At 55.0% G+C, this 26,176-nt stretch overlaps 3 protein-coding genes and 1 non-coding gene across 6 annotated transcripts; 2 read left to right on the top strand and 2 right to left on the bottom strand.

Moving 5' to 3' along the window:
• Positions 1-104: 104 nt before the first annotated feature.
• TRUB2 (TruB pseudouridine synthase family member 2) lies at positions 105-4,582 on the bottom strand. The gene is made up of 8 exons (XM_066200933.1): positions 4,472-4,582; positions 4,220-4,348; positions 4,054-4,128; positions 3,470-3,531; positions 3,107-3,188; positions 2,492-2,564; positions 1,905-2,041; positions 105-1,292 (listed from the first exon to the last, which is right to left on the bottom strand). The coding sequence occupies exons 1-8, from the start codon at positions 4,569-4,571 to the stop codon at positions 1,003-1,005; spliced, it is 948 nt and encodes a 315-aa protein (XP_066057030.1). The 5' UTR covers positions 4,572-4,582; the 3' UTR covers positions 105-1,002.
• Positions 4,583-4,617: 35 nt separating this feature from the next.
• On the top strand, positions 4,618-10,051 carry COQ4 (coenzyme Q4). Of its 3 annotated transcripts, XM_066201402.1 has the most exons (7): positions 4,622-4,702; positions 4,784-4,966; positions 5,411-5,507; positions 7,098-7,200; positions 7,283-7,412; positions 8,207-8,300; positions 8,857-10,051. In XM_066201402.1, the coding sequence occupies exons 1-7, from the start codon at positions 4,633-4,635 to the stop codon at positions 9,017-9,019; spliced, it is 840 nt and encodes a 279-aa protein (XP_066057499.1). In that variant the 5' UTR covers positions 4,622-4,632; the 3' UTR covers positions 9,020-10,051. The 3 variants fall into 3 exon arrangements, with proteins under 3 accessions (XP_066057498.1, XP_066057500.1, XP_066057499.1); XM_066201401.1 differs by having other exon boundaries at positions 4,618-4,966; XM_066201403.1 differs by lacking the exon at positions 8,207-8,300 and having other exon boundaries at positions 4,618-4,966; positions 8,857-9,028.
• A 1,031-nt stretch (positions 10,052-11,082) lies between these two features.
• TRNAR-UCU (transfer RNA arginine (anticodon UCU)) lies at positions 11,083-11,171 on the bottom strand. The gene is given in 2 exon segments: positions 11,083-11,118; positions 11,135-11,171. It is a non-coding gene; the product is annotated as a tRNA-Arg (tRNA).
• Positions 11,172-11,307: 136 nt separating this feature from the next.
• On the top strand, positions 11,308-21,207 carry SLC27A4 (solute carrier family 27 member 4). Its single transcript, XM_066201347.1, has 13 exons — positions 11,308-11,391; positions 13,760-13,926; positions 14,599-14,993; positions 15,686-15,844; positions 16,176-16,245; positions 16,351-16,442; positions 16,979-17,088; positions 17,495-17,704; positions 17,932-18,058; positions 18,256-18,393; positions 18,550-18,714; positions 19,134-19,280; positions 19,528-21,207. Exons 2-13 carry the CDS (start codon positions 13,766-13,768, stop codon positions 19,683-19,685), a joined length of 1,932 nt encoding a protein of 643 aa, XP_066057444.1. The 5' UTR covers positions 11,308-11,391; positions 13,760-13,765; the 3' UTR covers positions 19,686-21,207.
• The last annotated feature ends 4,969 nt before the right edge of the window (positions 21,208-26,176 follow it).

Here is a 26,176-nt window from a genome sequence, read left to right as displayed (position 1 = left end):
GCTGTCACCTGGAGGATGAAATATGCTGGCCTTTGTCCAAGTCCAGGAGAGGAACAGAACAAATCTTGTGCTTTCCATAAATAAATCTCCAAACTCACTAAATATAGAACTGGAAAACTATACAGTGCAATAATGGCAAGTGTAATTCCAGATTTTTAACTTAAATTTACAAAGTGTGTTTCTGCAAAGTCAGACCCAGCTATAATCAGCTAACAGAGACCAAATGGTATCACAGGATTTACAGTTTCACCAAAGGACAGGACCTGCTGTCTGGAAGGAGCTGCTGCAGAGGAGGATACCAGAGACCATTGCATACCCTTGGCTCCTCAGGCAAAAAAAGGGTAAAATAAAGTAGCACTTGCTGGGTTTTTTATGGGTCAATATACATGGATGAGTACTGAGCCAAGAACCAACCTTTTCCCTGTTAGGTCACCTTCCATTTTTTGGGTATCCTGTGCGTTAGTCCCCATTATAAGCCACTTTTCATCACATGCCTACTCTGGATAAAACCATTTCCTTGCATTGCTTTGGGTAAGCTGTGTTTTCTCCTGCACATCCCTCATTTAGCCCAATTTTGACCTCTCGTGTCTGCGAGCAGGGCTAATGGAAAGAAAATACTCCAGGAGAACACAGGGAAAATAAAATCCATACAGCACGTAAGTTAGGCTGCCAGTTGCAAGGAACAAATCCGTGCAGTCAAGGGAATACAGCTTTCTAAGACACTACTTCCTACTGCTAAACAATTCGGTAATGGGTTTTTATATCCCTTAGCAACCTAACGTTCTCAAAATCAACAGGAATTCTGGCACAGCTACCTCCTGTTAATGAACTCTGTGATGCTTTTAAAAAAATGATACAGCCTGTCACTGGAAAAAAAAGAAAAAAGCCTCTGATAAAAGTCATTTCAAGGAAAGGGTGGAAGTGAACTGCAATTAACCTCTTTCCTTCTGCTGTCCATCACGTTGTTGGCACGTCACAGCTGTATTGTGCTGCAGGAATTGCTCACGACTGACCATGCTCAGCTGTGTCTCCATCCAGGTGATGAAGAAGACTGTTCTCCTCATGTCCCAGTGTTCTCTCCAGCTCTGTTTCCACTTTGAGCTGACAGTTCTGAATTGCCTCCTGGATGCTCTGCAGGTTCCACTGGGTTCTCGGGAGCGCGTCGTGCACCGTGAAAACCCCGTCGCGTATTCTCCGCACTTGCGTGCACACAGCAGATGATTTCAGCTCCAGGCCAATCTCGTGAACCATCTTCCGGAGGTACTGCTGAGTCTCATGCAAGCAATGGATTTCTAGGAGGACAGAGACATTCCTTCAGAAGCAAAGCTTTGACACAAGCTCTGACATTGTAAATCCAGACATCACTCGCAGTTACGCTGCAGGAACTGGTTTGGCAGAAGGCACTAAGAGCATGCTATGATTTTCTGGAATACTGCAGGGTGTTCTACACCCTTCCAAAGTGAATACTTTAGAAAACAAAGCTATAGATATAGAGGAGTAATGCAGAAATGTAGGTATTTCAAAGGAGATAAAAAGGCACCTTTTTTAATGAGACTAATTAATTTGTGACAGAAGGGGGACTGGCTACAGGAAAACAAACCACACCTTAAAAAAAAATCCAAAACAAAACAAAACCCAGCACTGAAATGCATTACACTGAAACACTGAGCTAAGAAGAATTTCCCCCTAGGTATTCACGATGCAAATTTTCCAGCCTTGGGCTTAGATCTGAACTGGCAAAGAAAAAGCTATGAGCTGGCTGGATTTACCAGAGAAGTTGTAAGTTGACAAGAAATTCCCTCCAACCCATTTTGCATTATATAATGAGTAAGAAAATGAAGTTTACCAACTTATTTGCCATAATATATACACAGAGTTCCCCAGTACATCTGTGCCAGTCCTACCTAGCTGGAATTCTGGAAGTGCAAACTGGAGGCATCGGACTGCTGTGATTATTGGAGGGCTTTTTCCCATGGGGCGAATCAACCCTTTGACAGCCAGCTCGTATGCCTCTTGTGTTTTCATATCAATGTTAGAATACCTAGGGGAAAAAAAAAAAGAGAGCAGCAGAGTCATTTAGAACTTCTTTCCAAAGATATTCAAAATATGTCCATCCCCAGTAAAACAGAGATGCAATTTTTATTCGTAAAACTCTCCAGTGAGGTTTTGCATATATTTTAGTGGTGTATGTACTGTCAGTAGTGTAGCACAGTTTGGGAGAGAGGTACTTGGTCACGTCTACAAGTTATTTTTGTCAGCCCTAATATAGCAGATTGGTCCTAAACCAGCAGACTGGAGATTTTGGGATAGAAGAAGGACATTCAACTGCACCCTCTCAGCAGAGCACAGAGCACTCAGAGTAACTCCTCTCTGCCCCTTGCTAGCACTCCAACCTCTACAGACTTCGATTATGAGAAGCAAAATCCTCTCATTTGTTTTGAAGACCAGCAAATGGCAGTGGGATCAGCTCATTTCCCCGGTGGATACGCACATCAGCAGGGCCTTTTGGTTTGTCCCTTGAATGACAGCGAGAATCCGCTCCAGCTTCTCCCTTGTGATATGATCTGCAAATATTAAGGCAGAAACAAAGTCTCAATTATCCATCCAGAAACTGGAAAGTCTGAAAAGTGCCACTGAGGTATTGCTGTCCCTCGGGCAGGCAGTCACATCGAAAGGGGCTGATGAGAGCTGAGGGGTGGCCTTTGCAAAGTCACTTCCCCTGGCTCTACATGGAGCAGCACAGAGCTGGACTGCAAAGGGAAGAGTTATTTAGCTTAACTGATTCCAATATGTTGATGCTCCAGTTTTCTTATCGTATGTTTTCATTCAATGAAATCTCCTAACTGCTATCTCCAAGTGTGATTCACAGGGAGATCTGGGTCCTGACCAACCCAGTAGCAACCACTGTGACCAGCATTCACGCTGGCTTTGTATGTATTGTGGTTACATTTAGAACAGGGGAACTACAACATCAACAAGGACTAGAAGACATGCAAGATGTGGCTTTTGTCATTGTGCAATTCACCTGGTTAAATGCTTTGCAGTTAATCTGCTGTTTGGTGTTCTGTTTAAAAAAAAAATACACCACATCAAATCAGTTTCTTACCAAATGTTGTCTTCTCTACTAAATTCCCTGTGTCTGAGAAGTCATCAGTGGCTTTACCAAAAAGCCCACCAACAGTATAAACCTGGAAGAAGGACAAAGAATGCAATTTATCAAAAAAATGCTCCAAGCAATTGAGCGGCAGCATTGCACCATGCAGCTACTAGAAGTGCAGGCTATGAGGGTTTTGCACAAGAAGACAGCAGCATCCTCTGCTCAAAAGGCCACAAGTGGATGCTCATGTGAAGGATGAAACTCTGAAAAGCTCTCAAAAGCATTGGAAGGCTTGACACTTGGGCACTGGGGCAGGATCAAGTGTGTGACAGCACTCTGGGTCTCTGTGGCTTGTTCAGAGCCAGCACCTACCCTGGTCAGGTGGCAGTTGTACAGGTCAGTGAGCAGCTTGTTCCCATGGCCGATGCCAAGCACTGAAACATAGAAAATGGGAAACTTGTTATTCAGCCTCACAAAAAGCCACTGATGTGCACTTACACAGCACTGAACACTCACACCACTCTTGCCCCCTTGGAGAGAGCTGTATCTCCTTAGGAGTCACATCTGAGCAGTGCAATTAGACCCCCAGATTATTGTCTGGCATGAAAACCATAGGGTTGTAACCAGAGCTCTTGGATTTCCCCAGAACTTTCCACCTGGGCACTCGGGGCAAATGCTCAGCAGTGCCAGCCAGAGCGAAGCCAAGTCAGGTGGTGGAGCAGACACGGGGACTGGTGTCCCCCAGCAAAACCCGTGTGCCTGGGTCTCTCCCGTCCAGCTTTGCCAGCAGCTTGCTCCGACATTTCTTCTGTGTTTTGGCACTTGAACTCCCAGCGGGGCTGTGAGATCCAGGGGCTGCTGCAGTGCAATGGCCCTGCAGCCACCCTTCTTCCCTGCATGGAAACCCATCACCTCGCAGGCAGCAGGACACGGTGCTGCTCCGGGACGAGACCCACCGAAGACTCCCGAGGCCTTCACATCCAGCCGGTGACCCGCTCCGATCTTCAGCTTCTTGAACCGCGGGCCTCGGACTGCAACGGAGACAGCGATGGAGCCGGTCCGCAGCGCCCGCCCGGGGCTCCCACCGCTCCCCGGTTTCCCCCGGCCCCGCTGTGCCCTTACCGAGGGGGTGGTCGGCCAGCACCGGCACCCTGGCAGCCACCAGCTCCACGGCCCCGCCGCCGCCCGGGGCCGGGGCCGGTAGGAAGCGGACTTGCTGCCGCGGGGCACGTCCCGGCACCGCGTTCAGCTCTGAAAGAGAAGCGAGGGGACGGGTTAGGGGGAGCTGGCGAACCCCGGGGACGGGACGGGCCGGGCCCCACCGGCAGCCCCTGGGAACGGGATGCGCTAGGGGCTCCCGCCGCCCGCGCTCACCGCGCAGCAGCCGCGTCTCCACCGCCTCCCGGACGCGGCCCCACGCCACCCCCGCCGGTTTGTACACGGCGAACAGCCCGGCCAGCTCGGCCGCCGCCATGCCCGGCCCGCCCCGCCCCGCGCCGGGCGCTTCCGGGGCAGCGGCGGGGCCGGCGCCGGGGATGCGGCCGCTGCTGCTGCGGGCGGCGCGGGCGGGGGTCCCGCTGCTGCGGGGGCGTCCCGCTTCCCCAGGCAAGTGCCTCCCGCCGCAGCCCCTGGAGCGTCCGGGCCAGCCCCTCGCCCGGGCCGGGCCTTACCCGCTGCTCCCCGCAGGCACGGCCCGGCCGAGCCACAGCGAGCCGCGGAGCCGGGATGGACGCGGCGGGGAGGAGGAGGAGGAGGAGATGGAAGGGTGGCACCAGCTGTACCCCGGGCACATCCCCACCAGCCCGCTGCAGAAGGCGCTGCTGGCCGCCGGCTCCGCGGTCATGGCGCTCTATGACCCCTACAGACACGGTAAGGCCGGCCAGCGGAGGGCCTGCCACCCGCGTCCAGAAAATCCCGCTCCCTTGCCTCCTGGAAACTTTGTAGGAGAATTTGGGGCAAGCGCAGGGCTGAGAACTGACCCGGCGCAGGAGCCTGTGAAAGGGAGGGAGTGAGGAAACCCAAACACACCCCAGTGTGACCGCTTGTGATGCCGCTCGGACTGGTCTTTCTCCAGAGTCCCCCGGGCCTCACGCCTGCTCCTCCATCCCATTCCCAGGAAGGGTCATGTGGGCGACAGCAGGGCAGAGTAGCCCTGAAGCTGAAGATCTGTGGTTTATGAGGTCCCCACTCTGCCACGGGCTTCCTGTCTGCTCATGCTCCGTGGGTTCATTGCCCTATTTCCTCACCTGCCAACCAAGGATAGCTGGGTGTTGCTCAAACAGCTTTGGGGTCACTCTCTGGTCTCTCTTTCAGACATGGTGGCAGTCCTTGGGGAGACCACAGGCTGCCTGGCCCTGCCAAACCTGCGAGACAAGATGAAAAACCACCCTGAAGGTTACCGCATCCTCCAGTGCGTCCCTCCCCATCCCTCCCACCCTCCCTGCATGGTTTGTGGTCGGGAGGCAGACACAAGGCCAAGCAGGTTCCTTGACCCTGTGAAGGGAGAGCTTGGAAGCAGCACAAGTGTTTTGTCAGCTCTAACCCTCCAGGCTAACTTTATTTTTAATGTTCACAGTAGTCCTGTGACACATCTAAGGACAGACACTACTTGCCTGTCTATTCTGCTTCACTGCTAGAACTGGCAGCTGCCAACGCCATGAGATACAGCAGCAGGCACAGGGGAGAAATCCATGGATGTGGATGCTGAGCAGTGATGAGAGCACACTACATCCATGGATTTCTTCCCTGTGCCTGCTGCTGCATTTTCTTGCATTGGAGACTTTGTCTCTGCTGGTCTGCCTCCTCCTTAGACACTTCCATTTTTTTTCCCTGGCTCTAGCTGAAATGAGGCCACTTCTCTTGTTTTCTTTTATAAGACTCCATCACTTCTGCTTCCATGTTTGCAAGGACTTGTTGAGTGCAGCAAGGCTGAGGACCAGGAGGAATTTCTCCCATTAACCAAGCTCTCGCTGTATATCTGCTTGCCTTTTCCCTGTTCCCTGTCATGTGTCACACCTGCTGCTTGTGTCACATAGGAGCTTGAGAAAAGTTGCCTTTTGCCATATGTTTGTGCAGATCAGCCTCATCCTGGCTCGGGAAGTTGATGTGGTAAAACGTCCAAAGCACTAGGATGGGGCTGAATCCCAGCAGAACTGGCCAAGGAGAGGGCTAGGAAGGGACATACCCACCTCATCCTTGCCCTGTGGTATCACAGGGATTTGCAAGGGTCTGAATTGGGCACACAGGTATTTTTGATTTTATCCCCCAAGCTGCTGAGGTACCTTTGACAACAAATACAAAAGGAAATATCTGCAGCCAGTGTGAAACTGGTGCCAGTGCTGCTTATCTCCCTGGCACCTCCACTCCAAGAGCTGACCAACTCCTGGATCCACTGCAGGGCTTTTATCATGGGAAGAGTTTACCTTGTGAATGGAAATAAAAGGGCTTTTGTTTACTTCCAAGCCTGTGAGGCACCTGTTTGCCAACAACCTGTAGATGAGACCTTCCTCTGTGTGGCTGCCATGTGGCTGGTGATGAAAGCCTGAGCAGGACTGAAATTAAACCTGTGTTTAGAACAAATTCCTTCTCCTCTTTGGCATTGTGCCTTTGAAGCTCTGGCTGCTTTGCCAGGGCACTAAATTTCTCTGCTCTGCAGGGCTGGCTGTTGCTGGGGTCTGTGCCCGGCTGGCAGCCCACACTGCAGCAGCGTTTCAGTGCAGAGGACACCAGTGTTATTCCCACCAGAGTTGTTACAAGCACACAAGATAAAGGCCCTTTTATTGCCAAGGCTTCAGGTAGATCCTTTAAGCAATTTGTGTCCCAGCCTCTGAAACAGAAGTGCAGACAGTGCTGTCCCTGCAGTGAGCAGCTGGGATCTGCACAGGGGAAAATAACAAGGATGGGCAGAGGCAGGGATAAGGGTTTCCAAGGGCTCCTTTTCTCCGGGACCTGCTGCTGTGGATTTCACTGGGAGTCTCACTGACCTGTGTTTTGCTTCCAGGGAACGACCTCGCATCCGTCTCTCCACTCTGGACATGGCCAGGCTGCAGGGGCTGCCGGATGGCTCACTGGGCCGGGAGTATGTCCGGTTCTTGGAGGACAATGTGAGTCTGGGGTTTCATGGGGTGCAAATTTCTGTGGCTGATTGGAGCCAGAGAGCTGAGCTGGACCTCTTTGGACTTGCAGAAGGTTTCTCCAGACACCAGGATGCCGCCCAAGTTTGTTGATGATGAAGAGTTGGCATACGTGATCCAGCGGTACCGGGAAGTCCATGACCTGATGCACACCCTCCTGGGCATGCCAACCAACATGCTGGGTGAGCAGCAGTGGGCTCAGGGAGCTGCACTGCCAAACCCACCCATTGTGCTCGGCTGCCTCCCAGAAATGGAGCAGGCTGGGCCAGCTGGACTCCCTGATCCTCAGCCTGGGTCAGTGTGTGGGGATTTTGCATCATCACTGTCCTACATCACTGACTCTGTGGTGACCGAGGGGCCATGAGATGTCACCTTTTCCCTGCTGAGAGATGCTCTGCCCAAGCCCTGGGCACAGGCAGCCACTGGATGGGTGGTTTCTACCTGGCAGGGAGGGAGGGATGTTTTGCAATCTCTGTGTGAAAGGCAGAAGGGAATTCCTGGTTGCTCCTTATCTGCACGTCTCTGTGTTCTCTGCCCTCGTTTTGTGTCTGACTCAATAGCAAGTCAAAGTGCAGCCCTGTGGGTGCCTGCGGGAAGCAGCGTGACTGGTCTCCTATGCAGGCTTTGCCTGAGTCCGGGCAGTTTTGTGAAAGGCCTGTGCTGGGAGACCAGGAGAGCCACATGGAGCATCAGGCCTTGGCACCACATTGCCAAGGTCTGCAGGGAGTTGGACTGCCTGGGATGTGTTCCCCAAGCTCCCAGGGCTTGTGGGATGCCATCCCTGTGGGGTGGGTGAGTTGGTGTGTGACAAGGCCCGGCCTGGCACAGGATGAGGCCATGGCCAGACTTAGGAAGCATTCCCAAGTAGCCATCCTCGGGAAGGGCAGATGTTCAGCCTGTGCTGAGGAGCCACACAGCCCTGGCTGGCCTTTGATCCGAGTGCTCTGTCTGCTCACACCTCCCTGCTCCCTCCCAGGTGAGGTGGTGGTGAAGTGGTTTGAAGCCATCCAGACGGGGCTGCCCATGTGTGTTCTGGGAGCAGCGTTTGGCCCCGTCCGGCTCAGCTCACGGTAGGTGCCCAGTCTCTGCCCTGGGTACACCCAGCCTGTGTGGCGCTTTCCCGTGTCCACTGGGGACAAAGAGGGGACACTGCTGGTTTGCAGCGGGGAGTCAGGCATGGATCCCTCTGTGAGCCTACTGCTGTGCCCACATCCCAAGGAAGTGGTGACAGCTTCTCCTTGTCACTGAAGCAGAACCTGATGCTTAATCTGCATTCAACACCAGCTCCTCTGTGCCAGGCAGGAGCAGTCTCCAGCCCTTGGATGGGTGTGTGTTGAGGGCAAACAGGACCCTCACCACACTGGCAGCTGTTCCCTGCTCCAGCATGTCTGTTTTGGTGGCCTAGCAGTCGCAGAACCTGAGTTCTGGCCTTGGGTTGGTGCTGACTGTAACTTTCCTGGCACACCATTGTCTTCTGTGCCTCAGTTTCCCTTGTGAGTTAAGCAGAGGGGATGCCAGAAGGGAGAGGAATACATGGGACACATGGGCTTGGCATCAGCCTACAAAGGGGACTTGGAGAAGGAAATTAACAAAACGTAGATATCCAAACTGTATCATTTGTTCCAGAAAGCTGCAGGTCCTGGCCACCGAGCTGGTTCCCTGGGCGATTCGGAGCGGGCTCAACGCCAGCTGTGTCCTGAACATCTACTACGAGCAGCGCTGGGAGCAGCCAGTGGAGTCCCTGCGGGAGGAGCTCGGCATCTTCCCTCCCCCGCCCGTTCGAGTGTGAGCGCTCATGTCGGGAAGAGCCCAGGGGATCCCTGCTGGCAGCCAGCGGCCAGCCCCAGCCTCACTCCATATCCTCCTGCCCTGCCCAGGAGCACAGCGTGGCTGTAGCTCTTCCACCACGGACCTCAGGGCTGTGTTTTCTCCTGCCAAGAGCTGGCACCAACCTGTTGGTAGAGGCCAACTGGCACCTCCCTGTGCTGTGACAAAAACTCGACTTTTTTTGCCCTTTGTGATTTTGGTTGCAGGATGTCAAGGTCAGGTGTGCCTTTGCCAGCTGGTCTGGCTGGTCAGGTCTCCCAGCAGCAGCATTCCAGTACTGATGCTCCCAAATGCTGGGATGGGGAGGGAGCACACTGCAGCAAACTGATGCCTTGGCCTTCTGCAGCTCTGGGGCTGTGCAGCTAAATCCTTCGTCCCACCCTTCCCATCCTGGGAAGATCGAGGCTTCAAATCTTGGGGCTGCCCTGGACTGGAGCTAAATCCGTGATTTCCAGAGGAGCGCAGGGGCAGGTTTGGTGTGTGCAGTGGTGAAATCCCAGTTTGTATTGGTGCCTAACTGGTCTCCTGTTGGGTCATATTGGATGTGCCTCACTTCCTGCCTCAGAGACCAGGCAGTGTGTGATTGTGGGGGGCAGGCAGGGAAATACCTCTGGATATTTTCTCTCCTGCATTGGCTGTTTTCAGAGCCGATCCCAGTCTGCTGTGTCTCCCTGTAGTCCCTCCCCTTCAAAAATTATGAAATCCATGATTGTGCTGGCTGTTCAGAAGGAATCATCCCTTCCTTGGGCAACAAAATGATACAGCTAGGATTGTGGGATTGAATCCAGGGAGTGCAGAAACAGTGGCTGCTGGTGCTGTGTCTGGGAGCTGATTGCTGTCTGGATTAATTAAACTGTGCTCCAGACTGCCAGCAGCCAGGGAGCAGAGTTGCTGGATGTGATGGCAAAGAGCCACGAGGCCAGGGGCTCTTTATTCATATGTGTTTGCTGTTGGAATTCCTTCTTGTTTAATAAAATCCACACTGGGGCTTGTAGTTCATTACCCGTCCTTTTGCCCCATCTCCCCTCCTGAGCTGGAGTTCTGATGGTGAAACCTCACCCCTTTTTGGCTCCAGCAGGTTTTCTTCCTGCCCTTCCAGACTCCTTTTTCTAACTTCTCCCTGCATCAGCCACCCCACGAGCCAGACTTTGGGTTTTTCTCCAAACCCTCCCTTGGCCCTCAGAGTTATTTCAAGCAGATACTAAAAGACAGCATATAAATACATCCTTTAGCTGCCAGTAAAACACACAGTGTGGGGGTTGTCCTAGTGCAGGGGTCGAGATGAAAGAAACATTTCCCTCTCAAATGACCCAGAAACGTCAGAGCCTTGGGGTGGATAAACCAAAGGGCAGCAAAGATTTGCTTTCAGGAACTGTGAGTGGCAGTCAAGGAAACGGGGGAAATGATGGCCGCGAGAGAGGGTTTTGCTGCATTTCGGGTTATTTAACGAGGCCTTGAAGTGTCCGGGCTGTCAGTCTTGGTGGGGCCGCCTCCGTGCAGCCACGTGTGGCTCAGTGGGCTGGTGCCAGCGCTACGGAAATGGCACTTCATGTAATTTTAAACGGCATCTGCTCAGCCGGATCAAGTGACAGTCTCTGTGGCTCCTGTTCCTGCAGCCTTCGCTGGAGGAGCCTGTGGAAAGAAGGCGGCAGAGGGAGCAGGGGGTGATTTGGGGGGGGGGGCAGACACCAGCCACGGGAAAATGCTTTTTTTGCAGAGGATATATTCTCTGTGGGCGAGTGGCAGCTCCACCATACCCGTACTGCGGGGCCGTGCTGGGACGCGGTACCAGTAACTCCTGAAATGCTGGGACGGATGCCTGGGTACGCTCGGCGTTAGGGCCGGGCTTTTCCCCGGTGCCCGGGCCGCCCCTGACCCCGCTCCCAAAACGGATGTCCCGCCCCGCGCTCTCCCGAGGACGGGCGGACCCTGCGCGGCGGCAGCGCCCGGGGCCGGCCGCGGCTCCCCCGGCCCGACGCCGCCTCGGAGCCCCGAGAGCGACCGCCGCGCCCCGGCGGCAAAATGCGACTCTGGTGGGACTCGAACCCACAACCTTTGAATGACTCCCGTCACACGCTAGAAGTCCAATGCGCTATCCATTGCGCCACAGAGCCCTCGCTCTGGCGCGCCGCCCTCACCGCCTCTTCCCCGCGCCCCGCCCGCGCCGCCGTTCCCCGACGCCGCGTCCGTCACCGCGGGGCCGGGCCGGTGCACCGGGCGGGACTACAGCTCCCGGCGGCCCGCCTGCCCGCCCCTCCCCGCCCCTGCCGCAGAATCGGGCGGGCCCCGCTCCCGGTGCAGGTGGCCGGGCCGCAGCGGACGCCCCGGAGTCCGGTAAGAGCGTGGCACCATCCTCCCCTTCCCGGTCCGTCAGCTCCCGGCGCCGCCGCGGCGGCCGCGCTCCCTTCCCGCGGGCGGCCCCGCGGGCTCCCCAGCAGGCGCCGCGGCCCTGCGGGCGGCACCAGGCTCCCTCCGCCCCGCCGGTCTCCGCATGAGGTACCGGGGCTCCTCGTGGGGCACCGTGGCAAGCGCCGGCATCCCTCAGTCCCCCGGTGTCCCCGGGAGCGCGCCGCGGGCCCTCGCCCCGCCGGGAGCGGCTGTGCCCGGGCGGTTCCGGGGCCTGGCCGGGGCTGGGTGGCGGGGCCCGGCTGCACCCCGGTGCGGGCCCCTCCCGGCCTTTCTGCCTCGTGTGATGGGGCTGGGGCAGCGCTGCTCGATCTCCCTGCTGGGCTCTCAGGGGGGTGACACGGGGGTCCCTGCCCAGGGCAGGTGGGGGACAGGTGCCTCCCAGGTCCATTAGCGCTGGGGCTTCTCCCAGCCCGGCCATCTGCCCGCTGTGCCCCCTGGGACCAGCTCCCCGGGCCCTCCTCGGGCTCGCTGCTCCCCGGGTGGATCCCCGCGCTTTGCCTGGGCGCCTGCCGGCTGTGAGCTACAGGCAGGGCTTTCTCTGGGCTGATGCAGCTGCACAAGACCTGAATCTGTAACGCAGGGCTGGAGGTCTGTGGCAGCGACACACCGGGTATCTCTCGGGAATCTCTCCGCGGTTATCTCCGCAGGAGGTACCGGGATGCCGGAGTGAGGTGGAGATGTGAGCGGAGGATAACAGGGGCTTGCCTGAGCCTGCCTTGCCTTCAAGCGGGAGATTAAGCACTTTGCTGCCCACACAGAGGGGGCCTCCCCCGCTGCTGCCTCTCCACATCTGGGTGGTGGGAGGCTGTAACTCAGGGCCCAGGTCCCGGCTGAGTAGTTTGATGGTGATCTAAAAGTTGCCCTGTTTAGTGCAGAGAGAGGCTCCCAGGCAAAAACACAGCGAGTCCTGCCCTGCTAAAAGGCAGAGGGACAGTGTTGTGGGACGTCACGTCTGCGAGGTAGGTGTTTGGTGGGGAGTGTTCAGAGGTCGCTGGCACAAGGGAGAAGGAATCTCAGGGTAGCGGCTGTGGGTGGGAAACTGTCTCCAGGTGTCCACCTGGAAGTGGCATCTCGTGCACTGATGCATCCCAGCCTGCTGCTGGTGGTACGACTCAGAGGTGGGACAGCCCACAAACGAGACATGTCAGGGCACAGTGACCATGTGGCACTGCCTTGGCATCTGGGATCAAATCCAGAGGAGCTCCTTGGATCTGGGGGGACTGCACAGAGCAGAGGGAAAGCCACAGGTGTGGCTCCCAGCCCTACCAGTTGTAGAAGAGCCCGTGCAGAGCTTCCAGCTTCAGAACAGTAAATCAATTTTCAAGAGGGAAATGATGCAAGTGTTTCCTTCCTCTTTGGCCTGTGTCCATGCCAGGAAGGGCCAGTTTTATCTAGGAGCTCTGAGGGTCACATCTCTGTCATTTTCCTCCTCCCAATGCTGTTGCCTGAAAAGAGCCATTGCCAGATCACCGTCTGAGTCTCAGAGCCACTACTGGGGTGTGTCTGGGATGGGGACAGAGATGCTGTTTTGGAGGGACAAGTACCAGAGATGGAGTCACTGTCCCCAGGGAATGGAGCAGTGGCCTGGGCACTCCTGGCAGCAGCGACAGCTCTTGTTCTGCCCCCTCCAGCCTAGCCTCATCCCTGACCTGCTCTGTCAGTGTCTCCAGCCTAGCCAGGCCAGGAAACTGTCTGCTAACGTGAGGGTTTGCAAACACAAGCAGAGCTCAAAGAACTGAGTTTCCTGTCCCTGATCCTGTCTGAGCTGTGTCGTGGTGCACGTGAAGCTGTGCTCTTCCAACAGCTGTGATGGCTGTCCTGGAGCCAGGCATGCAGGAGAGCTCATGCTTGGGGCCTGGGAGACTCTGGATTTTGAGGATGGAGGGATTCTGGGGTAGAGTGGAGGCTTCCAATCATCTGTACAAGGTGTCCTGCCATGACTTTGCCCACACGTCCATGGAAGTGACTTTATCCTGCATCTCATGTTGCTGGGGCGTGGCCAGACCCCTGGCTGGTGTGCAGGATGTGGCTCCCCAGGTGGGAACGACCAGGCTCTCAGCTTGCACCAAGCAATGCCGTGCTGATGGCTCAATTGGAGGCCATCTCCAAGGTCAGATAAAGTTACAACTCTGGGAGCTCTGGGCTGCTGGGTTACATCCTCACTGCCAGGAGAACTGATGACTCAGGGACCTCATCCAGGAAATTGGGGGCTGCTCAGGCATCCCATGCCCATGGGATTATCACCAGGTCCAGTGTGCGTGGGCTGATGGCCGTGGTTTCTCTCTCCCCGCAGGCCACGATGCTGCGTTTGGCTGCTTTTGCAGCTGTGCTGCTGTTCTTCAGGGTCACTCTGGAACTCTCCTGGGCCCAGGCCATCCCTGCTCTCTTCATCTTCTACCTGGCATCCGGTGGATGGGACTTCTTCCTCATATTCCTCAAGACATTACCAAGAGATGTCACGTAGGTGTCCTGGCTGGGATGGCCCAGCCGTCCACCCCTGGCCCTCTGCTCTGCCTTGGTGTATGTGTATGTGTGAGCACAGCCCCCGACCCCTTGCACAGCCTGGGTTTCTGCTGGCACCTGGCCTGGCTGAAAGGAGATCTCCCTCTGCCGTGACCAGGTGACTCCAAACTCTCTGGCAAACTTTTCCCAAGAAGGATAGATTTCAGCTGAGCTCAAAGTCTATTGACTGTCCTTGTACTTCACCCTGTCCCTAAAGCTGCTGGCGTAGCACCAGGCTCCTGTGCAGGGTTCATTCTGAGCTGGTATCAGGCTGTGCCAGCTCCTGGCAAGGATCTGTGGGGGAGGGAGCGGTGGTACCTCTTGGAGAGCACCCAAGGCTCAAAAATGCCCCTTTGATTGGGGACATCCCTGTCTGCAGACTTCCAAAACACATCTCTCCCTGGCCTCCATCAGTCCCTGGCTATGAGCATCTTTGCAGATATGTTCTGCCTATGTGCACACTGCTCAGGGGAGCACGCAGAGCTGCTGCTGACCTCGAGTGGGCTCTGGTGTAAGTGCTGGGCTGTTGCAGCTCCTCGCAAGGTCCTTGTGCTGTGCTGGCTTTGCTGGAGGAAGTGCTTTTGCAGGGGTCACTGATCAGCTGCCCTCTTGCTCCCCTTCCTTTGGCAGCACGGGGCTGGTCCTGTTGCGGGTGAAGTGGCAGGTGTGGAGGCACGTGAGGGAGAAGAACACAATCGCCAAGATCTTCCAGAAGACGGCGAGGAAGTATCCAGAGAAGACAGCGCTGATCTTCCAAGGGACGGGCGAGAGCTGGACTTTCCGCCAGCTGGACGAGTACTCCAACCAGGTGGCAAATTTCTTCTACAGCCAAGGCTTCCGCTCGGGTGACGTGGTGGCCCTTTTCATGGAGTCCCGCAATCAGTACGTGGGGCTGTGGCTCGGCCTGGCCAAGATCGGCGTGGAGACGGCCCTCGTCAATTCCCACCTGCGCCTGGAGGCCCTGCTGCACTGCATCACCATCTCCAGCTCCAAAGCCGTGGTTTTTGGGGTGGAAATGATGGAAGGTGAGGGGGTGGCAGATGTTTTGGGAGTGCTTTGGACTGGAGGGAGGTGTGTCTAGTCAGTGGGTTCAGTCTTCCTTTCCTGCCCACCATAGAAGAGAGATCTGGAAGAGAGTGAACAGTTGAATCATCCAGGAATTAGATTTGGGTTATTTTTTATGGTTGTTGATTCCTTTGGACACTGGGCAGGATCTGGAGTGCAGTGCTCTCTGCCTCCCAGGCAGGTCAGCCTGGGTATGAGGGTCCTTCTTGTGTCTCTCAGGTCCATTCCCAGCATGGCGACCTGGGTTGGGCTGGCCCTGCCCCGCTGCACGGGAGGAGCCTCCCCTTGCTCTCCATGGCTGTTGCCACATCCCTGCAGCACCTTGGCTCCAGTTCCTTGTGTGTTTCAGCCCACACCTCTGAGGCTGATGGTGTCAACAGACCTCTTGGCACCAAAGAGGTTTTGGATGGGGAAAGGTGGAGAACAGGATCTTCTGGTCTCTGAAGAGGTCTGGGCTGTGTCCCCAGCATCTGTTAATCATGGGAACAACATCTGCCTGGCATGGCTGTGAGCCCTGTGGGGACTCTGCCAAGTGCAGGGGAGGTACTGCTACCTGGGCCAGGGTGTCCTTCAGACTGTCTGGGAGTACAGGGGGTCTCTGTGCTGTAGCCACCCTGCTGCTTTTCTCCAGCTCCCCTCTTTACTTTCTCAGCAATGCAGGAAGTGCAGCCCTCCCTGGATAAATCCATCCATCTCTTCTGGTCTGGGGAAGAAAATCCTAAATCCGTACTTCCCGGTGCAAAACACCTGGACCCCCTCCTGCAGATGGCCCAGCGACACCAGCCAGCTCCCCCTAATAAGGGCTTTCTTGGTATGTGGTCAGTTCTTGGGACCAGACAAGCGGTGGTGATTTTGAGGGTCAGCTGGTTACAAGTCTGGCAAAACTGCTGGGGATGCATGTGGTGTTTGGGATGGGTCTTGCTCCAGTGTTGGAAGCCCAGCCCTGTGTGGAGCAGTATCCTGTCATACCCTCCATGTGTCCAGCAAAGCCGGGGTGATCCCAGCATGTCCTTGGAGCTGTTAACATGACAGTTTTGGCTAAGCTGGCACGAGTAGAGTGTTTAAATTTTGCTTGTCCCTCTCTCCTGGTTCGGCCAGTTCCTAGATTGGGAATGTGACCCTGTCTCCTCATTGCTCCCCAGATAAACTCTTCTACATCTACACCTCTGGCACGACGGGGCTGCCCAAGGCTGCCATTGTGGTGAACTGCCGGTAAGCCTGTGGACAGGGGCTCGGGGAGGATGCGGCTGAGCTCTGCCCTGTCCTAGCACAGCAGCCCTGACCCTGCTCCTGATATCCTTTTCACCCTCCCCTCAGATACTTCCGCATGGCCAGCTTGGTTTTTTACGGTTTTCGGATGAGGTCCGACGATGTGATGTACGACTGCCTCCCGCTGTACCATGCTGCAGGTAACGTGTGCCGTGCAGAGCCTGGATCCTGGGCCTGACTCTTCCCTCAGCCAAGCCCAGGGTTCGGGCTGGAGGCTGCTGTGGCTGTGATATCCATGTCGAGAAGGATGAGACTGCTGCTTGCAGCATGTGACTGAGGCTTTTTCTGCTTTTTGCCCTGGAAGCCAAGGATCTATCTGGCTGACCTTTGGAGCAGGGAGTGTGTGGGAAGGGCGTTATCCTACCCTAGTTTTGGAATACCTGTTCCTTACTGCTGCTCCGTGTGGAAAGTAAGGGGGGAAAAGTCTAGAGGAAGGGGAAGCAGTGCCTGCCTGGCTGGATGAGACATGCTGGGATGTTTAGGTGCAAAGTGCTGCCCTACATGTTAGTGCCATGTGTCTCCTCCTTTGTGCCTGTGGTCCTGAGGGTTTGACTGGGTGAACCCCCACTGCTGTGAGCCAGCCATGGCTTCTGCCTTGCCCCACTAGTTCTTTCCCAAGGTGGACTGGGCTGGAGGTATTTGGGGACTGAGGGCTTTCCTGGCTGCCTCTCTGCAGGGAACATCGTGGGGATTGGGCAGTGCCTGCTGCAGGGCATGACGGTTGTCATCCGCAAGAAGTTCTCAGCCTCACACTTCTGGGAGGACTGTGTGAAATACAACTGCACGGTGAGGCCGTGGGGCAAGGGGCCAGTGGGGAGTGGGCAGTCTGGGGGTCTGTGCCATGCTGGGGAGAGCCCAGCTGCTGGAAGTAGGGGATGCCTGGACTGGTTCTGTCTGTCCAAACTGTCTCTCAGGGTGGTGGAGTTGTGTCCTTCCCACCTGGGCTGGTAACTCCATGTGTCTTCCTCGTATTCCATCATTAGTCAGGAGATAGTGGATGGGTAGCCTGGAGAGGTGGGTTAACCAGGGAAGGACAGGCTGAATGAATTAGCAGAACTTCTCTTTATTACTGCAGCCTCTTTAGCAAACTTCAGGTGTGTTGTACTGTTCCTTCCTGCCCTGAAGAAACCTCAGACAACCCACGGCCTGGCAGAAGGGTCCTAGTGAGTCTTTTCCTCTGTGTCGCTCCCAGATCGTGCAGTACATCGGGGAGATCTGCCGCTACCTGCTGAACCAGCCGTACCAGGACGCGGAGCGGCAGCACCGGGTGCGCATGGCCGTGGGCAACGGGCTGCGGGCCTCCATCTGGAGGGAGTTCATGGCCCGCTTTGGCATCGCCCAGGTGGCCGAGTTCTACGGGGCCACCGAGTGCAACTGCAGCCTGGGAAACTTTGACGGCAACGTAAGGCCCCACAATCCTCCCCCATGTCCCAAAGGCTGACAGCTGGCCTGGGCGGGGTTGGAAACTCAAATGGGCTGTTTGCTCCTTGGCATGGGTTGCCATCCGCCCACAGGGGTTTTGGCTGTTGTGTGGTGCCACCTCTGTGGTGTCCTGGGAGTGTGTGAGCAGCGTGTTCTGGTGGGGCAAATGTCCTTGCTATCCACAGCTCTGAGCTCTTTCTGTTCTAGGTTGGGTCATGTGGCTTCAACAGCAGGATCCTACCCGGTGTGTACCCCATTGGTTTGGTGAAGGTGGATGAAGATACTATGGAGCTGATCCGGGGACCGGATGGTGTCTGTATCACCTGCAAACCAGGTGAGGACAACCGCAGGGATAAAATCTCCTCAGCCCTGTGTGAGTGTGAGTGTGTGAGTGTTTCGCAATACCTCAGAATAATTTCCCTGGATTTGTCTCTGCTCAGTTAAACCACACCAACCCCATTAGACACCCTTTTTGCTTGAGGGGGTGGGGATGGTGGTGTTTCCCCCCTTCATCCCTTCTTCTCACTGCAGGGGAGCCAGGGCAGCTGGTGGGTCGCATTGTCAGGAACAATCCCCTGCAGCACTTTGATGGCTACCTGAATAAGTCTGCCACCAACAAGAAAATTGCCAGGGATGTGTTTACAAAAGGGGATGCTGCCTATCTCACAGGTGAGGCCAGCAGGACCCCTGTCTGCTGGGAGTGGAGGAGAAAGGCACCTGTGTGGGAGTGGGGACTCTTCCAGGGTAGCAGCACTGCTCTGACATGCTCTAAGGTTGCTCCTAGCCAACACCTCATTTTTTTGCCTGTTCATTGCTTTCCCATAGGGGATGTCCTGGTGATGGACAAATATGGTTACATGTACTTCCGAGACCGCACCGGGGACACATTCCGATGGAAAGGGGAGAACGTCTCCACCACGGAGGTGGAGGGAACGCTGAGCCGCATCCTCAACCTGACAGACGTGGTGGTTTATGGTGTGGAGGTCCCAGGTAGCTGAGAGGGAAGTGGACAATCAGGAGAGGCAGGCAGGCCTCCAACACTGGAGTGTGAACATGTCCTGCGTGTCTAGATTGATGTGTCCTTTGACAAGAGGGTAGACTGAGGCTCCCTGTGGGCGAGGTGGGAAGAGTCCACAAGGGGTGTGGCCAGCAGGAACCAGAGGGTTTCCTCACTCTCTCAAGATTTGGTTTCATTTTGGCTGGTTTGTAAGGACCCTGTGTCCTCTCTGACCATGACTATGACTGCAGGGTGTCACTGGTAGCCCTGGCCACAGGGTGATGACACAGCAGTGACACAGCTGGACATGCCAGCACTTCAGTACAAAGCAGGGTCTTGCTGTTGCAGGGCAGAAGGGAGATGATGCTACTGGGACAGTGTGTCTGAGTGATCTTCATTCTCTGCCTCGTAGGGATTGAAGGGAGGGCAGGAATGGCAGCCATTGCTGACCCAGAGAACTCCTGTGACCTAGAAGACTTTTCCAGCAAGCTGAAAAAGGCCCTGCCACTGTATGCACGTCCCGTCTTCCTGCGGTTCCTGCACGAAGTCTCCAAGACAAGTGAGCCATGGCGTGCACGCTCACACTGGACATGGAGCGGGGGGAACCTGGGAGGGGAAAATCTGGTTACAGAGATTAGTCTGTGGGGTGGGGATGGAGCCTCTCTGCCCACAGAGCCCATGGCCAGTTCCTCAGGTGGTTTTGAGGCATGGTGACACAAGGCTGGGTCTGGGGTAACACAGGTGTGGTGGGGATGGAAGTGTGTATCGCCAGTGAGCCCTGACTCCTCCTTCTCTCCCCGTTCCAGGCACTTACAAGTTCCAGAAGATGGAGCTGCGGAAGCAGGGCTTTGACCCTGCACTGGTGAAGGACAGGCTGTATTTTCTGGACTCCAGGCAAGGCTGTTACCTGCCACTGGACCAGGCAGCGTTCAGCAGAATCCAGTCAGGAGACCAGAAGCTGTAACTGGTGGGGCTCAAGCAAGGCACCTCCCAAACCCTGCTGGGGAGAGGGGGCAAGGCAGGCACTGGGGAAGGAAAGGTTCATGGAGTGATACAAAAGGCACACTAGAGATTTTATTTGACAAGTTTTACAGATAAGGGTTTGGGGGGAACACAGAGGGGATTGGGGGGAGGGGGGATGGTCACATACCAAAGCATTGACTCATTATGGCTTTATTTTCTACTTGGTACAGTGGTGGTGGTCCCATGCCATGGGAGGGGCACGGCCCTGGCCAGTTGAGGAGGAGTGGGGTGCCCCTGCCGCTCCACTTTGCTTTCCCTGTCTTTCCCTACCTTTTCCTGCCTGAAGCAACCCTTCCTTTTGAAGGCCATGAAGGGACCAGTGCTGGGCTCTTCCTCACTCCTCTACCAAGCAGCCAGCTCCTCCTTGGCACAGGGACCCAGCTGGCAGAGGGAAGGTGGGTGCCAGGCGCAGCCCTTTCCCTCTGCTGGGCCCTGCTGGTGTTGTGTGTCTGCTGTGAATCAGGGGAGCAGGGTAGTGTTGGGCTCAGGAGGGGGACAGAAAGTCTGCCATGCCTTTCTCTCTCCTGGGGATGACATTTCTATTTTTCACAATCACACGCACATCATATTATATTAAATCTATATATGTGTGTGTGTGTGTGTGTGTGTGTATATATATACATATATATATAAAATACACGCTGACTTTTTTTTTTTTTTTCAATCTTAATTTATTGTCTGTACTTTTGAATGTGTCCAGGGTTTGTGCAGTAGGTGGAGGGATAGCCCAGACCTGTCCTGTCTTGGAGAATCCTTTTCTCTTGCAGGGAAGTGGGATGCTCATCTGGGACTGATTCTCCTCTTCCAGTGTGGGTGCAACTGTAAATGTCCTTGTGGCCTTGCTCCATGGTGGAGGACATGAGCAAATCCCACTATCTTGTGGACACTTCTCTGGGTCTTTTACTTCCTTCTTTTGTGGATGCAGCATTGTTTTGTGGACCTTCTTCCATGCAGAAAGCAAGTGGAAGAATGGGAAGAAGGGCTGAGCTTGCCTTTGCTTAGATGTACTCAGGAGGTAACTTGCCTGGGGAGAGAACATCCTCTGGAGGGTGGCCTCTGTGAGAGCCTGACTTCATGTGCTCTGCATCCCTTCCCAAAAGAGCCCTCCCTGTCTCCAGCACCGGAGCAGGGCCCTGAACTGAAATGTCCATGTGAAACACCTGACTTGTGCTATGTGAATTCCCCATACTGTGTCTGACGTGAAACAGCCTCAGCCGCGATGTTCAATTCCAGTCCTCAGAAAACATGCAGAAATTTCTCTTCCAGAGAAAACTCTGGGTTGGTTTGGTTTTCTGGGTTTTTTTAATATTTCTTTTTATGCTTTTAGCAGGGTTACACCTTAAAGCAACATCTGTCTTTTGTGAGGGCAAGGTGTGTCTGCTTTTCTAGCTGTGCTTCCACACCAACGTACTTGCCTGCCCCAGTCCGTCCTGGTCTCACAATTAAAGAGAAGTATGGGTCTATGCTGGTGTTTCCTACCTCTTCCTTGTACAGTCCTGCTCTGTGAGGGAAGGTGGGGGATTGTGCTGGTTTGGGAGCTGCCACTTCAGAGCATCACCTCCCTGTGTGCATTTTGGCTCATCTTAGAGCAGGGGGAACAAGCCCCTTGCTGCTGGGTTTAATGACTGTGTGAACACAACATGTTGGTCAGACCCTCCCCAGTTTCCTCCACTAACTCTCCACATGCCGTTTTTCCTTGTTCTGTCCTCAGCATTGCCATCCCAATTTGTTCTGGCCCAGTTCTCCCCGTTTACTCTGGGACATGTGGCTTTTCCACCCCTCTCCAGTTCTCTATTTCCTCTTCTTTCTGCTTCTCACTGTGTTTGTCCGTGCTGAACTTCCCACCTCATTTCTGCCCTTGCAGACAAGTTTTTTTTTGTAGCCATTCCACTTCTCTTGCTGCTGGAATCATATTTTAGACCTTCTGCATCCAATCCTGGTGAACAGGAGAACCTGGCTCCTTCTTAGTATGGGGCTGCCAGGTATAAATGTCTTCCGCGAGCCTGAGTGAAATGCGTTGCCTGGTGAAACACAGCCTAAGAAAAGTGTTGGAAATTTGCATCCTTTATATACCAGCTCCACCTTTGAACATGTTCAAATGGGTGTCTTCTCTAAGCTGAAAGCTTTGATTTTAGTTTTTCCATCCCCTGGACACTCACGAGCCTCTGTCCCAAAGCAGCTGGTGGAAAGCAGACGGCACCCCCACAGCCCTGCAGCATCCGGGGGGCTCAGCCCTCAAACAGCGTGGCTTTGCCCAGGGGGGCATATTTAGGGGCCGGGGAGCTGGTGCAGGGAGTGCAGCCGTGGTGCCTCTGCAGGTGCTCTGCTCCCACTTGCGGGCCCTGTTCCGCTCGCAGCCACCAGAGGAGGGCAGGCTGGGCTCGGGAAACGCCTCCCCTCGGGGGGACACGCTCCCGGGCCTTTCACAGCCCTGGAAGCGTGGGATGTTGGAGCAGGGTGGGTGCTTGAGGTGGAGAGGAAGTTTCGGATGCAGATAATGGTGCTGGGTGTGAGGCCAGCGGCAATCCCTGGCGCTGGTGTCCACTGTGCTCGGGCTCCTGGCTGGAGGCTGTGCCTGACGGAGACTTGGGCAGCAGCCAGGTCACCGAGCTGTGCCGGGTGGGTGGTGGGCAGCCACCTGAACCATCGAGCCTCATCCAGCCTTCTGCTAAAGGCAATGAGGAAAAGCTTGGCCTCCCCGAGGTCAGACCTGGGGATGGTCACCTGGAGAGGGGTGGTTTGGAGTAGTAGAGGAGGATACACTACTCCCTCCCTGGAGGAGAGGGGTTGCAGGGCAAAACTCAGTGTTCCTGTCTGTCTGAGAGCAGGGTAGGTTAAAAAAGCCTACCAAGGAAATTATGCATTCAGGGCACTGCCTGTTAAACACAGACATGAATAGCTTAGGAAGCTTATGGAAGTATGGCTGTTACTTGTTTGCAAGTGAGCCCATACGAGTGGAGACTGGCTTGCACTGTTGGGTTTTGGAGATGGATGGGAATTATAGGCCTGTGAGAGGAGCAGGATGTAGCCCTTGCCGGTGCCAACACAAGTCAGGAGCTGGGCCCTGGCTGGAGCATAGCCAGGAGCTCACCCCAAGCCCTGTATTTTGGTCTGGCTGTGAGGAGGGGGAGCTGCACAATGCAGACAAGAGGAGCATGATGACGCCCCCCCCCGAGGTGAGAGCTCCTGCTCTGGGGAGATGGGAGGTGCTGAGTCACTGGGAAAGAGCTCAGCAGACATCATGGAGGGCTCTGGGACACAGCCCATCCATAGAGGAGACCTGCAGGGCTGTGCCAGAGGGCTGGGGCGTGCACGTGCCAGACACACCTCTGTGCCAGAGGATTTCCCAGGGAGAGGGGAGCCCCAGGGAGGTGTGTTCATAGTTCTCAGCGATGCTCAAAGGAGCCCCCCTGCCCAGCAATGATGGTGTTGGGGGGTTGGTCCCCGCTGGAGATCTGGTGCCCGGGGACCAGTCACCACTGGAGCTGTGTTTGTCCTGACTGAGGAGGTTTGTGTCGCACTTGGCAGTGCTTCAAGATTCCCTGAAGCACCCAGCTACACCAATTAGAGGTTTTCCGCTGGCTGTCAGCTTTGGGTTGAAATCCTAGAGCCTTTCTAAAGTCCCAGCTCCTCTGGAAAAATGAAGCTTATGTGCAAGTGTCCCCGCAGTTCTTGGCCCAGAAATACAAGTGCAGGTGTGGTGCTGAGCCTGGGATCGATGCTGAGACACAACACTTCCAGCAGGGAGGTATTTGGAATGAAGCAGCCAGTGTTTAATCATAGTCTGATTTTTTAAAATATCTTTTTATTTGTGCAGTTTTAAGGAAGAGGCTAATTGAATCCTCTTTGATTAGAGACACCTTGTGAGACATCCCTCCCCTTTGATCAATGCACAAGTCTGGCTCAACAGCTGCATGTAGATAAAAGTCCTATACATAAAGTACAAGGTATTGTCCTGTTTTAATTAAAACACTTAAAATTCTGTTTGCATGAGGTTAAGAAAACATTAAAATCCTTTCCAGGGTTATTATCAAACTGCTAATTTAAGCAAAGCCAAAGAGCTTTACAAACCAAATGTACTCTTCCCCATGGAGATGACTCCTTCCCCCAGACCCTGTGTCCTGGACAGTGACAATATATCAGGACAAAAAACGTGGCAACTTTCTTTCTGATCTGCCCTAGGTCCAGCCCAGCCAGGCCATGCTTGGTGTGCAGAATGAGTGTATTTAAGCCTTAATGCAGGTGGGGGCTTTGCAAGTTGCTCAGAACCTTTCTGGGTGAAATTAATTTCTGCTGCTGAGAAAGTCTGTGACAATCTTTAACACTGCATCTCTCCAGCCTCCTCCTGCCACTCTTGGTGTGCCGGAGCCCTCCCAAACAATGACAGCTGCCTGCTCCTCTGCACGCTGGGGAGCTGGCTTTGCCTTTAAGCAGTGACAGGGAAATATTCTGGACTAAAGAAGGGACTATCCTTTGGTGCACTCTTTAGAAATGGAAATAGTTGATTCCCCTGAGTGGTTCCACTGTAACCAGGAACAGGGCCAGGAGTGGCTTCTCCCTCTCTAGTTTGAAGGGACCATGTGGCCAGGGATTCCACCGAAATGATGGTGTGTGAAGATCTCATCATGCTGTGTGAGAGGGAAGGGACAGCAGCTTTCCTTCTCAAAGCAGAGAGGCTTCAGAAGGGAAGAGAATGTCCTTGGGGCTGTTTGCTGCTGAGCTGCTGGACAGCATGGGATGGCTGGACTGCAGCTGAGCGAGGCTCAGGGAGCAGGGATGCGTCCTGCTCTGCTTTCTTTGAGCCTGGCCCATTTCAGTGGCAAATCCCACCTTCCAAAGTAACGTTGGGTTTGATCTGCTTTTCTCCTGGTTCATTAAAAATACACACACAGGCACAAATGATGGCAGGCCAGGCTCTGGGAGAGCTTTGGGCAGTTGAAATCATGCAATATGAGAATTGCAGGCGATGGTGATGCTGTCCAAGTCCAGGATATATTCCTGCTCAGGATGTGGGTCATTGCCCAGATCTTCCCTGATCCCTTGACAAATGATCCCAGGCTTGTGAAGTGGGATATGACCCCTAACTGCCACATCCCCCTCCTTGTTACAGCCCTGCCTTCCTCCAGTCCCATCCTTGACGGTGCAGAGCGGCTTTCCCCGGGCCCCCAGCACCCCGCCGGCCCCGGCAGCATTTGTGTCCCGATCCCGCCCTGGAGGTGACACCTCCCACGACCCGCCCGGGGCCCGGCACACCCGCAGCGCTGTGCCAAGGGGGCTGAGGAAGCGAGGGCAGCCGGAGCCTTCCTCCTGCCCCCGGCCATCCAAGTGGCCGCCGGCTCGGCCGCAGGAAGAGGCTAACAGCGGCGGGCGAGCCACCCCCTCAGCTTGGAGTATCACTTTCAGCTATTCTGAAGGTTAAACGCCTGTTTAGAGCTCCCTATTGAAGGCAGAGCCGGGGGTGCGGCATTGTTCGGACGCCCTCCCGCTTTGTCTGGCCGCTTTCAGGGCTGCCCTGAATGGGAAGCGGCCCCCCCAGCCCAGCACCCCGGCAGAAGGGCTCCCGGGGGAGAGGCGCTTCCTCCCGCCCTAATGACATTCAGGCCTCCATCGGTTCAGCTCCCGCTTTCTTTCTGCTGCAGTTTAACCCGGGCACAGAGGCCGGGCTCCATCTTACTGATCTCTGCTTGACACCCAATTACCACATGAATGGGAGAGAAAGGCTGCAAAAGGCTTTAACTCCCACTGACCCTCCTTCCCCTCTGCCTGCTTCCCTCTCTCCCCGTCCTACCCCCTCGCCTTTCTCCGGCGGAGGGAGTTCAAAACTGAGACGGGGAAATCAAACAAAGCCCCGAGTAAGGAAACCCATTGTCACCGCCTCCACGATGGCTCCCCTTTCGCCAGCTATTGTTCCCCTTGAAGTTTGACTTGCTGTGTGGAAGGATGCGAGCAGCTGTTTGCGCATTCCCCTGATGTTTTATTGAAAAATAATTGAATCGTCAGTTCGGGGCTCTCTGATAAAATGTTTCCTCGTGGCGCTAGGCCCTGCTGTATTTATAAACTACATTTCCCCCTAGGACGTGATGGCGACCTAAAACGTTTCCTCCAGAATAAACCCTCAGCGGAGGAATGGAGGCATGTTCCTTCTGCACTCAAAGAAAGTAAGCGTGCAAATGGCAGGAAAAAAAAGAGACAGAAGATGGGAATGAGACAAAAGAAATTAACCTCTCTTCATTGCCAGGCTCAATTTCCAACATGTTCCCTTTGCAGTTGGCTTTGTGGGAGGGGAATGGGAGCAGCCGGAGCCCCTGGTCAGCGGCCTCCTGCCCCAGTAACCCGAGCGAGCACCGCAGCTGATGGGTTTTCTGTACCTGGTTGTCAAACACCGCCCGTGTTTACAGCACTTCAACGAGGCAGCATTGCGTTTTCTTGAGG

Source organism: Chamaea fasciata, unplaced genomic scaffold (genome assembly GCF_029207755.1).
Source record: "Chamaea fasciata isolate MVZ Bird 193981 ecotype frontalis unplaced genomic scaffold, bChaFas1.0.hap1 SCAF_20, whole genome shotgun sequence".
In the NCBI taxonomy this organism is placed as follows: domain Eukaryota; kingdom Metazoa; phylum Chordata; class Aves; order Passeriformes; family Sylviidae; genus Chamaea; species Chamaea fasciata.
The sequence above is the reverse complement of the archived record's forward strand: the minus strand, read 5'-3'. Positions and strand labels throughout refer to the sequence as shown.

Excerpts from the sequence above, each read along its gene's own strand:
- TRUB2 (XM_066200933.1), bottom strand. The coding sequence starts at position 4,571 with ATGGCGGCGGCCGAGCTGGCCGGGCTGTTCGCCGTGTACAAACCGGCG. Across the intron at positions 4,349-4,471 it reads GGAGACGCGGCTGCTGCGCG|AGCTGAACGCGGTGCCGGGA; the intron begins GTGAGCGCGGGC and ends CTTCTCTTTCAG. Across the intron at positions 3,532-4,053 it reads GAAGGCCTCGGGAGTCTTCG|TGCTTGGCATCGGCCATGGG; the intron begins GTGGGTCTCGTC and ends TCTATGTTTCAG.
- COQ4 (XM_066201401.1), top strand. The coding sequence starts at position 4,633 with ATGCGGCCGCTGCTGCTGCGGGCGGCGCGGGCGGGGGTCCCGCTGCTG. Across the intron at positions 4,967-5,410 it reads CTATGACCCCTACAGACACG|ACATGGTGGCAGTCCTTGGG; the intron begins GTAAGGCCGGCC and ends TCTCTCTTTCAG. Across the intron at positions 7,413-8,206 it reads CATGCCAACCAACATGCTGG|GTGAGGTGGTGGTGAAGTGG; the intron begins GTGAGCAGCAGT and ends GCTCCCTCCCAG.
- SLC27A4 (XM_066201347.1), top strand. The coding sequence starts at position 13,766 with ATGCTGCGTTTGGCTGCTTTTGCAGCTGTGCTGCTGTTCTTCAGGGTC. Across the intron at positions 16,246-16,350 it reads GCCATTGTGGTGAACTGCCG|ATACTTCCGCATGGCCAGCT; the intron begins GTAAGCCTGTGG and ends CCCTCCCCTCAG. Across the intron at positions 19,281-19,527 it reads GCACGAAGTCTCCAAGACAA|GCACTTACAAGTTCCAGAAG; the intron begins GTGAGCCATGGC and ends TCCCCGTTCCAG.